This window comes from Schistocerca serialis, chromosome 8 (genome assembly GCF_023864345.2).
Source record: "Schistocerca serialis cubense isolate TAMUIC-IGC-003099 chromosome 8, iqSchSeri2.2, whole genome shotgun sequence".
Classification (NCBI taxonomy): Eukaryota; Metazoa; Arthropoda; class Insecta; order Orthoptera; family Acrididae; genus Schistocerca; species Schistocerca serialis.
This window is the reverse complement of record NC_064645.1, coordinates 10,075,033-10,089,183: the sequence shown is the minus strand read 5'-3', so window position 1 is coordinate 10,089,183 and position 14,151 is coordinate 10,075,033. Positions and strand designations below refer to the sequence as shown.

Genomic DNA, 14,151 nt, shown 5'->3' with positions numbered 1-14,151 from the left:
AATCGTTATTGGATGCTGTTGCACCTCAATTCCGACCCTTTGATGCAACCCATGAGTCTTGGCAAGAGTGGCCCCGTCAATTCGCCTTCCACCTCGCCGCCTACAGAATTCAAGGTAATGAGCGGCAGCCGTTTTTGCTTTCTTGTGTCGGTGTGTCCACATACCGTGTGATAGTGAAATTGTTTCCCCGACGCGACGTAGCAACTCTGTCCTACGAGGAAATTTTGTCTGCTTTAGATGCCTATTTCAAAGAAACAGTTAATGTGGTTGCAAAACGGTATACGTTTTTTCGTACAAAACGTACGGCCGGTCAAACTAATAGGGAGTGGGTAGCATCATTGCAAGGACTTACTAGGGACTGTGCCTTTGACTGTGACTGTGGTCTTTCTTATTCAGATACAATGGTGCGTGATGCAATTGCACAGAACGTTTCTGATGTTTGCATACGGGAGCAAATTTTGAAACTAGTTAATCCCTCCCTTCAACAAGTGATAGACATATTGGATAGGCAAGACATACTTGACTGTGCTCAGGAATCTTTTGAAACTTCACCAGCTGTGTGTAACATTAACCGGCCCGCCAGGCGCGCTCGCGCTACGTGGCCCGGTCAACTGCCCTCGCGTACGTCCGCACAGCTGCCGCCGCGCGCTAAACCAGGTTTGCCGCGCCAGCCCACAAATGCAGTGAAATCATGCCCGCGGTGTGCTACTAGACATTCGCGTGAACATTGCCCGTCACGCCAAGCTATTTGCTTTTTCTGCAATAAGAAAGGACATGTTCAAAGTGTTTGCCAGAAAAAGCTCAGTTCAGACACTCTTAATCATTCCAGGCCCTTTGCTTCGCACCGGAATCGAACCAGGGACACTCAGGCTCGTGGACCTTCGCCCATGGACATTCATGTCGTTAATTCCACTTCGTCCAGTGACACTTTCTCTAACAGTGACTGTGATCGTCCCACAAAAAGAGTGCGTCAACGTCGCCGGAAATCACGTCCATTAGCAAGTGATTCTGTACCAGTGTCTGTTCAAATTGCACGAGACAGTCGCTCTTGTCGTCAGCTGGACAATAAACTTTTTGTAGATTTGGACTTTAATGGCAAGGTCATACCATTCCAGCTCGATACCGGAGCTGCAGTTTCATTGCTCAATCACGACACGTACAAACAACTGGGCAAACCTCCGTAGCGTTCCGCAAATGTTAAGCTAACCACATATTCAGGACAGAAAATTCCTGTGTTAGGACAGTGCACTCTTCTTGCAACATACAAGGGACAAACAAAACTTGTGTCATTTTACGTTCTTCGTTCTTCTTCTGCAGTGAACTTGTTTGGTTTAGATTAATTTCAGTTGTTTAACATGTCTATAGTAAATCAGGTCCTATCAGTGAATCAAACTGTGCCTTCAGACAGTGTTTCTCGTCTGTGTGACGAATTTGCTGACATTTTTGCACCGGGCTTAGGTTGCGCTAAAAACTATGAAGCACATTTGGAACTGAAAGTAAACGCGCAACCAAAATTTTTCAGAGCGCGCAATGTTCCCCACGCATTGCGTGATGAGGTCGCACGAACATTGAACTATGTAGAATCACAAGGTGTAAGTGAATGTGCGCATTGTCTCTTCCATTTCAGCTCCGCTTCCTCGCTTACGCCGTACAGGTGTTCCGTTTCTCTGGACGACGGAATGCGAACGCGCCTTTCGCCAGTTGAAATCGGCGTTGCTTTCTATTACTTGCCTCACGCCTTTCGATCCCCAGAAACCCCTTTTGTTGATGGTAGATGCATCGGATTTCGGGATCGGTGCTGTGCTTGCGCACAAAGTTGGCTCGCATGATCGCCCTATTGCCTTTGCGTCCAAATTGCTCTCATCTGCGCAAAGAAATTACTCGCAGATAGAGAAAGAAGCTTTGGCTCTCGTGTTTGGTGTTACTAAGTTCCATGATTTCTTGTATGGTCGTCACTTCACCATCATCACAGACCACAAACCTTTGACATCGCTTTTTCATCCGAACAAGCTGGTACCTCCACGTACGGCGCAGAAATTCATTCGCTGGTCTATTTTCCTCTCGCAGTACCGCTACGTTATCTTGTATCGGTCCACTGCTAAGCACGGAAACGCCGATGCGTTGTCCCGTTTGCCTGTTGCTGAGGATAAAGCATTCGATTCTTCCGAACTTGCTTGCATGTTCATTGATTCGGAAACCGATGAAGTGGTCGAATCGTTTCCGATTGATTTTCGTCGTGTAGCTACAGCCACAGCTGCTGACCCTGTCCTTGCTACTGTTTTGCGTTTTGTTGCTACGCAATGGCCTTTGTCAAAGTCTCGGATCGAGGATCCGTTGGTTCACCGATTTTTTGCTCACAGGGAGAGACTTTTTGTTCGACGTGGTGTTTTGTTGTTGCGTTCTGATAATGATCAGTCCCGAGTCATGGTCCCACGTTCGTTACAGTCCTCTGTCTTATGGCTTCTTCACCAAGGACATTGGGGTATAGTGCGAACGAAACAACTTGCTCGTCAGCACTGTACTTGGTTCGGAATCGATGCTGCGATTATGAATATGTGTTCTTCTTGCATGGCGTGTGCCGAACAACAATCCGCACCGCCGCGGAAAGTCTTTGCATGGCCGAAAGCCACTTCCCCTTGGCAACACTTGCACATTGATTTTGCTGGTCCATTCTGGAATGCTCGATGGTTGGTTCTGGTCGACGCCTTCAATAATTTTCCTTTTGTGGTCCGGATGTCTTCCACGACGTCCTCCGCCACCATCCAAGCGTTGTCTGCTATCTTTTGTATTGAAGGTCTTCAGCAGACTATTGTTTCCGACAATGGCCCACCATTCATGTCCGCAGAATTTCAGTCATTCTGCCAGGCCAATGGTATTCAACATCTGACATCCGCGCCGTTTTCGCCTCAGTCAAACGGTGCCGCTGAACGATTGGTCCGGACTTTCAAGTCACAGATGTTGAAATTGAAAGAGTCGCATTCTCGGGAGGACGCGTTGTTGCTCTTTTTGTCCTCGTATCGCTCTCAGCCCCGAGATGGTCGCTCGCCGGCTGAGTTGCTCCACGGTCATCCTCATCGCACCTTGATGTCTTTGCTGCATTCGCCGCATCAGGTTCCTGTGCAGCGGCAGACTCCTGCTTTTGCTCCAGGCGACGTTGTATTTTATCGCAACTATCGAGGTTCACGGCGTTGGCTCGCAGGGCGCATTCTTCGCTGCCTTGGCCGCGCGATGTATTTGGTTTTGGGGGCCTCTGGTGAGGTGCGTCGGCATCTCAATCAGCTGCGCCTCTGTCGTCGCACGGGTTCTGCCGCTCCCCGTCTGCTTTCAGCGACGGTGCCGTCCGGTAAGCGCCCTGGGGACCCATCTACTGGCTCGCCTCATCCCCAGGTGTTACCGACGATGCCTTCCCTTTTGCCCCATGGCGACGCGCCGCCGCAGCAGCCGCCGCCGCCGCCGCTGCCTGTTCTCCCGTCGGCGCCGCCCGCATTCGACGCTTCGCTGCAGCCGCCACGCGCCTCCCTGGGTCACGCGCCGCCGCTCGCTTCCCGTGACCAGCTGTCCTCCGCCATGGAACTCTTGCCCGCTCTGGACCACATGACGTCATCGCGCGTCGGGTACCCCGACGCAATGGAGGTCGACCCTTCGGCCCCTCCTGTCTCATTACGGGCGCATACACCGCATGTTGACGTGCACCCTGGACTAGGTTTTCAGGCGTTTCCTAGCTCCCCTCTGACCGAATGGCCGGGTGCGGGTGGCACAGCCTCGCCTGTTGTTAGGCTCCCCACCTCATCGCATACGTCGACATGGGGTCCTCCCCACGGCGGGCGGCAGCCTTATCTCCCGACCGTTCGCCGATTTGCGGGGGAGGAATGTGGTGTCACTGCCAGACACCACACTTGCTAGGTGGTAGCTTAAATCGGCCGCGGTCCATTTAGTACATGTCGGACCTGCGTGTCGCCACTGTGTGATCGCAGACCTAGCGCCACCACAAGGCAGGTCTCGTGATACGAACAAGCACTCGCCCCAGTTGTACGACGACATTGCTAGAGACAATACGGACGAAGCCTTCCTCTCATTTGCTGAGAGACAGTTAGAATAGCCTTCTGCTAAGTCCATGGCTACGACCTAGCAAGGCGCCATTAGCCTTACCTACTTTGAGAGTTATAGTATAAATGTCTCAAGAAGAACGCTATATTCATCACATAATAAAAGTTAAGTATAAAGCAGCTACGTACTTTTCTTGCTACCATTCAATAGTTATCCTGTTCCAGAATTCACGCCCGTTGGCGTGTGTGTACGCGTGCCTTTCTTTAAATCGGCTACCTCAAGTGGCGTAACAGTCTTGTTACATCACTACATCAACAATATGACTTTCAGTGTCACGAGGCCAGAATCAAATTCACCCCTTCTGAATCTGATGGAATACATCTGCGATGCTATCAGATACCAGTTCTGCACCCAGAAACCACTGATCTCCAATTTATGGGAATTACATGACCTGTGCTTAGACATGCGGTGCTGCATAATGCTGGGAACATACCTCACATAATGCTGGGAACATACCTGAAATTTGTTGAACTTGTCCCACACAAAATCACTGCTGTATTGTGTTCCAACAGTGGACAAACACATTATCAAACAGGAGGTCATAGTGTTTTGTCTCATCAGTTTATATATTCAAGCTTTAATGAAAGGTGTGCTCTTTTCCTTTTTTCTGCCATTGCGTGTATGTGTAAAGCAGGATGTTCTACCATTTGGGCTTGTTTATATGATGGCTGTCAGTATTACCACCTGCACGGATACTAAATGCTCCTTTTGTGAAGACCTTTTATCTTGAGAACACTTTTAACTTTGTTTCACAAATGGCAGCACAGTTTCAAGAAAGCTTCTTAATTTCATGTAATAGTTAAAATAATACCTTCAGCAAAAGATGTGTGCGTTGGAGTGGGGAAAAAGATTGGAGATGTATGTAGTTTAATTTTCATAAATTGTTAAGAAGGTTAACAGCTTGGCATGCTAAGATAAATTCAGACATTCTCTAAAAAGAGAGAAAAAGATTAATTTAACAGAATCAGTGAGGTATACAAATATAACAACAGACTTGTAGAACCATTATTTTGTAGGTTAGATTAGATTAGATTCAGCTTTTGTTCCAAGACCCAAAACATGAGACGATTCTCATGGGTGAGTAACATGCCAGAAAGTATAACATAAAAAATATAAAACATTTGAATACCCTGATCATTTGTCAGGAGATTGTCAAACTAGGTGAATACAATACAAACTGGAACAGCTAATATTTTCAGAATTGATACGCTGTCAGACTGAAACATTGTTATGCACTATTAATAAATTTATCAAACAAAAAGTACATAATCTTGACTGTTATGACAAAGTGCTCTCAGAACTGAAATCTAACAGACATTCTTATTTAAGCTGGCCTAACAGCCACTGTTAAGATATTCATCTATAGAGTAGGATGAGTTACCTATCAAAAAGTCTTTCAAACTCTGTTTAAACCATGCTTTATCTGATACCAAGTTTTTAATGGTGTCTTTCTTCCACAGATAAATTATGTTGTAATGCGAGGTTTTAATGAAGATGAAGTGTGCAGTTTTGTGGAGTTAACAAAAGAGAAAAATGTTGATGTAAGATTTATCGAGTACATGCCTTTCAGCGGCAACAAATGGAATGATGGGAACATGGTCTCATTTAGTGAAATGCTCCAAATAATTAGAAAGCAGTGGCCTAATTTTGATCCTCTTCCCAATGGGCCCAATGATACCTCAAAGGTACGTGCAGTATTACATATGAACATACATTGAAAATAATTTAATGTTTATGACTTACTACCAATCACAAGAATACTTCACATCTGCTGGTGGTGTGAGAGATGGACTGGTTTAGTTACATATTTCTCATCCCATTCAGTAAGTCTGTCCTGGCTTGGGTTTCTCTGCAGCTTTTCTGCAACTCTCCCCATTTCCTAAACCTTGACAATCCTTTTCTTTCTTCCTTTTTCCTTCCCCTTCATTGTTTCTGCCAGAAGAATAAGCCACTGGCTCCGAAAGCTTGCACATTTCCATAACTTTAAGGGGAGTTAGAAGGGGAAAACATTCTTTTTCACTTTTTCGGGTTTTATACCTGATTATAAAATTTGCAATTTTCCAAATAAAATGATATGTATATTACTTATAAACTTGCGTGGGAAGTATTTTATTTTATTTTCTAAAATATAAATTACACCAGTTGAAAATGTTAAAATTTTTACATGCATTACTTCAAGACCTAATAAAATCGGTAATTTTTTATATACAGGGAAGTCCATTGATCGTGACCGGGCCAAATATCTCACGAAATAAGTGTCAAACAAAAAAACTACAAAGAACAAAATTTGTCTAGCTCGAAGGGGGAAACCAGCTGGCGCAATGGTTGGCCTGCTATAAGGCGCTGCCATAGCTCAAACTGATATCAACTGTGTTTTTGTAAATAGGAACCCCATTTTTTATTACATATTCGTGTAATATGTAAAGAAATATGAATGTTTTAGTTGGACCACTTTTTTCGCTTTGTGATATATGGCGCTGTAATAGTCACAAACATATGTCTCATAATTTTAGACGAACAGTTGGTAACAGGTAGGTTTTTTAAATTAAAATACAGAACGTAGGTACATTTGAACATTTTATTTCGGTTGTTCCAATGTGATACATGTACCTTTGTGAACTTATCATTTCTTAGCACATATGCTGTTATGGCGTGATTACCTGTGAATACCACATTAATGCAATAAATGCTCAAAATGATGTCTGTCAACCTCAATGCCTTTGGCAATACGTGTAACGACATTCCTCTCAACAGTGAGTAGTTCGCCTTCCGTAATGTTCGCACATGCATTGACAATGCACTGATGCATATTGTCGGTGGATCACGATAGCAAAATCCTTCAACTTTCCCCACAGAAAGAAATCCGGGGACGTCAGATCCGGAGAACGTGCGGGCCATGGTATGGTGCTTTGACGACCAATCCACCTGTCATGAAATATGCTATTCAATACTGCTTCAACCGCACGCAAACTATGTGCCGGACATCCATCATGTTGGAAGTACATCGCCATTCTGTCATGCAGTGAAACATCTAGTAGTAACATTGGTAGAACATTACGCAGGAAATCAGCATACATTGCACCATTTAGATTGCCATCGATAAAATGGGGGCCAATTATCCTTCCTCCCTTAATGCCACACCATACATTAACCTGCCAAGGTCGCTGCTGTTCCACTTGTCGCTGCCATCGTAGATTTTCCGTTGCCCAATAGTGCATATTATGGCGGTTTAGGTTACCGCTGTTGGTGAATGATGCTTCATCGCTAAATAGAACGCATGCAAAAAATCTTTCATCGTCCTGTAATTTCTCTTGTGCCCAGTGGCAGAACTGTGCATGATGTTCAAAGTCAACGCCATGCAATTCCTGGTGCATAGAAATATGGTACGGGTGCAATCGATGTTGATGTAGCATTCTCAACACCGACATTTTTGAGATTCCCAATTCTCGCGCAATTTGTCTGCTACTGATGTGTGGATTAGCTGCCCCAGCAGCTAAAACACCTACTAGGGTATCATCATTTGTTGCAGGTCGTGGTTGATGTTTCACATGTGGCTGGACACTTCCTGTTTCCTTAAATAATGTAACTATCCGGCGAATGGTCCGGACACTTCAATGATGTCGTCCAGGATACCAAGCAGCATACATAGCACACGCCCCTTGGGCATTTTGATCACAATAGCCATACATCAACACGATATCGACCTTTTCCGCAATTGGTAAACGGTCCATTTTAACACGGGTTATGTATCATGAAGCAAATACCGTCTGCACTGGCGGAATGTTATGTGATACCACATACTTATATGTTTGTGACTATTACAGCAGCTGGCCGGAGTGGCCGAGTGGTGCTAGGCGCTACAGTCTGGAAACGCGCGAATGCTACGTTCGCAGGTTCGATCCTGCCTCGGGCATGGATGTGTGTGATGTCCTTAGGTTAGTTAGGTTTAAGTAGTTCTAAGTTCTAGGGGACTGATGACCTCAGAAGTTAAGTCCCATAGTGCTCAGAGCCATTTGAACCATTTTTGACTATTACAGCCCCATCTATCACAAAGCGAAAAAAGTGGTCCAGCTAAAACATTCATTTTTCTTTACGTACTACATGAATATGTAATAAAAAATGGGGGTTCCTATTTTAAAAAAATGTAGTTGATATGAGTTTGACCTATGGCAGCGCCATCTAGCAGGCCAACCATAGCGCCATCTGGTTTCTCCCTTCAAGCTAGACGAATTTCGTTCTTTGTAGTTTTTTCATTTGTTACTTATTATGTGAGATATTTGGCCCAGTCACTATCAATGGACCACCCTGTAGAAAGCTGTGGATTGCTGTGTTATAAAGGTTAAATTATGTGTTTGTATTGGTAGCACTGTCAAAAATAGTATCGTATCTTTTCATAGTATAAACATGCTTTGTATATCGAAGTGCTAACGTTTTTCCGAGGAATAGTGACGAATAGACTGGTAAATCTCTCAAAAAGTGTGACTCCAAAATGAAGTGTTTTTAAGAAATGTGGGTTTCATGGTAATAAATTTTTGAATAAAGAGAAACATTGTGTTCAGCATGTGGTGTGTGAAGTTACAGATAATGAAATACTGGCAAACTCATGAGTATCTAGAGAAACACCCGTTAGTGCTTCGAAGATTAAAATAAAACATAGTGATAACACAGTTATCTCAAAACAAAACTCATGTAAATGGTAGGTTAGGTTATATTCTGATACATTTACACATCCTAACAGGGGTGTTATGTGAATGTGTGTGCTGTATGTATGTGGAGGGCCAGTTAGTTTACATGAAGACATTGAGGTATCAAATGGACTAGCCGGGAAACTTATCATTAATTCTGCCAGTTGTAAATATACTCATTCATTTTGGAGTTCTGATAAGTGTAAAGATAATTATTTTGAAATAAATGTTAGGTGGTTTTATGGATTGGGAGCTATTGGCAAAGGACACACTGCAGCAGAAACAATGTGTGTCGTGATGTATATGCCACACCCACTTTGTAAAATGTACAAGTATGCAGGATTTATTGGAGCTGCTGTGAAATCTGCTGCATGTGAGTCAATTAAGGGTGCTGCAAATGAAGCTGCTGAAATAAACGATGGTATGATTGACATATCAGTAGCTTTTGGGGCACTTGGTAGAAGCGCAGCTGCAGTTCTAAGAATTCTGTTGCTACAGTGACCAGTGTGGATACTGGAAAGCTAATAGATTTCCAGATTTTAACCAAACATTTTTATAAGTATAAATCAGGGAATGAAGAAGGGCATATCTGTGACAGAAATTATGAAGGACAACTAGTCGTACGGAGGCATGTGCAGCTGTTGAAATTTATAATCGATCTGTAAACTAAAGGGGAGTGTGTTACACTAAGTTCTTAGGTTAGGCAGACTCAAATGCATATAACAGTGTAGTAGCCACTCATCCTTATGGTGAGAAGCTTATCACAGAACTGGAATGTGTTGGTCAAGTCCAGAAGAGGATGGGTACCAGATTGAGGAAGTTGAAACAAAGTTTGAGAGACAAGAAACTTTCAGGTGGTAAGACCATAAGAAGCAGGCTGACAGACAACATGATTGATGAACTACAACAGTATTATGGGAATTGTTGAAAATGAAGCAGGCAGTATGGGCTACCTTCTTCCAGAGACTGTCAGCTGATGATAAACCAGTACACCATCTTTGCCCTCCTGGATCTGGTTCATGGTGCAATTACCGCAATGCCCAGTACTCAAACAGGTCATACAGCCATAAACATTCTATCCCAGCAGCAGTTGTGGATATCATAAAACCTGTTTACAGAGACCTGGCAATCCTGAATTATTGAAGAAGTGTCTGCATTGTCAGACTCAAAATCCCAATGAGTCGTTCAATAACCTTATAGTGTCAGTGTCATCGTAACTGCCGTCTGCGTCACGTCTGCTGTGCAGCGAGCTATGCTAATTTTAGTATTAACTCTATTTTTCTTACTTGTCACTTCTTCTTCCGTGTGTTTTTGCTTTTAGGAAGCTTTAATTGTCGAGTGCTAGTAATAGTGTTCCATAGTTTTTGTGGTTGTTTTGAATACAGTCAGAGAAAGTCCGTTTAGTCAGCCATAGTGCCAGTAGTGCTAGTGTTTGTTTTCAATACAGTTCAGAGACAGGTAGTGCGATTTTCATTGTTTTGCTACAGGAAGTGTCTAGTAACCACAGTTTAGTCAACTACCAGCCGCCTTTAGTGAATTAGCAGTCTAGTTATAAGTTGATTAACTCTCTACAGTAAATTGATTTCTTAGGATGGATAGGATGTGTGACTGCAGTGTACGGACACAGGAGGAGCCGGCCACTGTTCGCAAACAGCTGAACGTGTTGATGGCCGCGGTTAGCCGTCTTCAGGCAGTGGTGAGTCTGGTGCGTTGCATGGTACACCCCAGGTGTTACATGCTTCACCCACTGACCCTGCTGTCGACACATCTTTGCAGGTACCGGGCGCGGTTGGGCCACCCTCTTCCCAAGGGGAGTGGCGGGTTCAGCGGCGTTTGCGGCGCACGAGGCGGAGGGTCAGTGTGGAGGCTGGCCGTGTGGCATCGCCCGTTCTGCCTGTGAGTGGACATGTGGCCACTCCTTCAGCAAGGTCCGAGCAGGCACATGGGGGGAGGGGTTTATTAGATATTGGGAGCTCCAACGTTAGGCGGGTGATGGACCCCCTTAGGGAAATAGCGGAAAGGTCGGGGAAGAAGGTCATTGTTCACTCTGTCTGCTTGCCGGGGGTCTCATCCGAGAGGTGGAGGAGGCCATGCCGGCAGTGATAGAGAGCACTGGGTGCACCCGACTGCAAATTGTTGCTCATGTCGGCACCAATGACTCCTGCCGTCTGGGTTCAGAGGTCATCCTCAGTTCGTACAGGCAGTTAACGGAGTTGGTGAAGGCGGAAAGCCTCGCTGGGTGGAATCTGAGCTAGCTATTTGTAGTATCGTTTCCAGAACCGATAGTGGTCCTCTGGTTTGGAGCCGAGTGGAAGGCTTAAACCAGGGACTCAGACGATTCTGCAGAGATCTGGGGTGCAAATTTCTCAACCTCCGCTATCGGGTGGAGAAATGTAGGGTCCCCCTGAATAGGTCACGCGTGCACTACATGCAGGAAGCGGCTACAAGGGTAGCGGAGTATATGTGGAGTGCACATGTGGGTTTTTTAGGTTAGAGAATTCTCTCCCTAGGCCCGACAAGACACCTCCTGAGATGCGGCAAGGTAGGAGTAGACAAAATGCAACAGGGAATAACAATATTAATGTGCTAATAGTAAATTGCAGGAGCGTCTATAGAAAGGTCCCAGAACTGCTCTCAGTAATAAGCGGTCACAATGCCCACATAGTACTAGGGACAGAAAGTTGGCTGAAACCGGATGTAAACAGTAATGAAATTCTAAACTCAGATTGGAATGTATACCGCAGAGACAGGCTGGACAGTGAAGGGTTGTTGTTGTTGTTGTGGTCTTCAGTCCTGAGACTGGTTTGATGCAGCTCTCCATGCTACTCTATCCTGTGCAAGCTTTTTCATCTCCCAGTACCTACTGCAACCTACATCCTTCTGAATCTGCTTAGTGTATTCATCTCTTGGTCTCCCTCTACGATTTTTACCCTCCACGCTGCCCTCCAATACTAAATTGGTGATCCCTTGATGCCTCAGAACATGTCCTACCAACCGATCCCTTCTTCTGGTCAAGTTGTGCCACAAACTTCTCTTCTCCCCAATCCTATTCAATACTTCCTCATTAGTTATGTGATCTACCCATCTAATCTTCAGCATTCTTCTGTAGCACCACATTTCGAAAGCTTCTATTCTCTTCTTGTCCAAACTATTTATCGTCCATGTTTCACTTCCATACATGGCTACACTCCATACGAATACTTTCAGAAATGACTTCCTGACACTTAAATCAATACTGGATGTTAACAAATTTCTCTTCTTCAGAAACGCTTTCCTTGCCATTGCCAGCCTACATTTTATATCCTCTCTACTTCGACCATCATCAGTTATTTTGCTCCCCAAATAGCAAAACTCCTTTACTACTTTAAGTGCCTCATTTCCTAATCTAATTCCCTCAGCATCACCCGACTTAATTAGACTACATTCCATTATCCTTGTTTTGCTTTTGTTGATGTTCATCTTATATCCTCCTTTCAAGACACTGTCCATTCCATTCAACTGCTCTTCCAAGTCCTTTGCTGTCTCTGACAGAATTACAATGTCATCGGCGAACCTCAAAGTTTTTATTTCTTCTCCATGAATTTTAATACCTACCCCGAATTTTTCTTTTATTTCCTTTACTGCTTGCTCAATATACAGATTGAACAACATCGGGGAGAGGCTACAACCCTGTCTTACTCCCTTCCCAACCACTGCTTCCCTTTCATGTCCCTCGACTCTTATAACTGCCATCTGGTTTCTGTACAAATTGTAAATATCCTTTCGCTCCCTGTATTTTACCCCTGCCACCTTTAGAATTTGAAAGAGAGTTTTCCAGTCAACATTGTCAAAAGCTTTCTCGAAGTCTACAAATGCTAGAAACGTAGGTTTGCCTTTCCTTAATCTTTCTTCTAAGATAAGTCGTAAGGTCAGTATTGCCTCACGTGTTCCAGTGTTTCTACGGAATCCAAACTGATCTTCCCTGAGGTTGGCTTCTACTAGTTTTTCCATTCGTCTGTAAAGAATTCGTGTTAGTATTTTGCAGCTGTGACTTATTAAGCTGATAGTTCGGTAATTTTCACATCTGTCAACACCTGCTTTCTTTGGGATTGGAATTATTATATTCTTCTTGAAGTCTGAGGGTATTTCGCCTGTTTCATACATCTTGCTCACCATATGGTAGAGTTTTGTCAGGACTGGCTCTCCCAAGGCCGTCAGTAGTTCCAATGGAATATTGTCTACTCCGGGGGCCTTGTTTCGACTCAGGTCTTTCAGTGCTCTGTCAAACTCTTCACGCAGTATCATATCTCCCATTTCATCTTCATCTACATCCTCTTCCATTTCCATAATATTGTCCTCAAGTAGATTGCCCTTGTATAGACCCTCTATATACTCCTTCTACCTTTCTGCTTTCCCTTCTTTGCTTAGAACTGGGTTTCCATCTGAACTCTTGATATTCATACAAGTCGTTCTCTTATCAGTGAAGGGGGAGGCATGTTTAAAGTGATAAGAAGTGCAATAGTATCGAAGGAAATTGACGGAGATCCGAAATGTGAAATAATTTAGGGTGAAGGTCACGGTTAAAGCAGGCTCAGACATGGTAATTGGATGTCTCTATAGGCCCCCTGGCTCAGCAGCTGTTGTGGCTGAGCACCTGAAGGATAATTTGGAAAATATTTCGAGTAGATTTGCCCACCATGTTATAGTTCTGGGTGGAGATTTTAATTTGCCGGATATAGACTGGGAGACTCAAACTTTCATAACGGGTGGCAGGGACAAAGAATCCAGTGAAATTTTTTAAGAGCTTTATCTGAAAACTACCTTGAGCAGTTAAACAGAGAACCGACTCGTGGCGATAACATATTAGACCTTCTAGTGACAAACAGACCCGAACTATTTGAAACAGTTAACGCAGAACAGGGAATCAGTGATCATAAAGCGGTTACTGCATCGATGATTTCAGCCGTAAATAGAAATATTAAAAAAGGTACGAAGATTTTTCTGGTTAGCAAAAGTGACAAAAATCAGATTTCAGAGTACCTGACGGCTCAACACAAAAGTTTTGTTTTAAGTACAGATGGTGTTGAGGATCAGTGGACAAAGTTCAAAACCATCGTACAATATGCGTTAGATGAGTATGTGCCAAGCAAGATCGTAAGAGATGGAAAAGAGCCAGCGTGGTACAACAACCGAGTTAGAAAACTGCTGCAGAAGCAAAGGGAACTTCACAGCAAACATAAACATAGCCAACACCTTGCAGACAAACAAAAATTATGCGAAGCGAAATGTAATGTGAGGAGGGCCATGCGAGAGGCGTTAAATGAATTCGAAAGTAAAGTTCTATGTACTGACTAAGAAATTTTGCTCTTATGTCAATGCG

General features: G+C 44.1%; 1 protein-coding gene across 1 annotated transcript in view; it reads left to right on the top strand.

The window, feature by feature from the left end:
* The window catches only part of LOC126416557 (molybdenum cofactor biosynthesis protein 1-like), a 200,301-nt gene that overhangs the window by 115,912 nt on the left and 70,238 nt on the right, over positions 1 to 14,151 (top strand). The window contains exon 3 of the mRNA XM_050084302.1: positions 5,568 to 5,792. Within this exon, the coding sequence (XP_049940259.1) occupies positions 5,568 to 5,792 (225 nt within the window). The remainder of the gene's footprint in view (positions 1 to 5,567; positions 5,793 to 14,151) is intronic.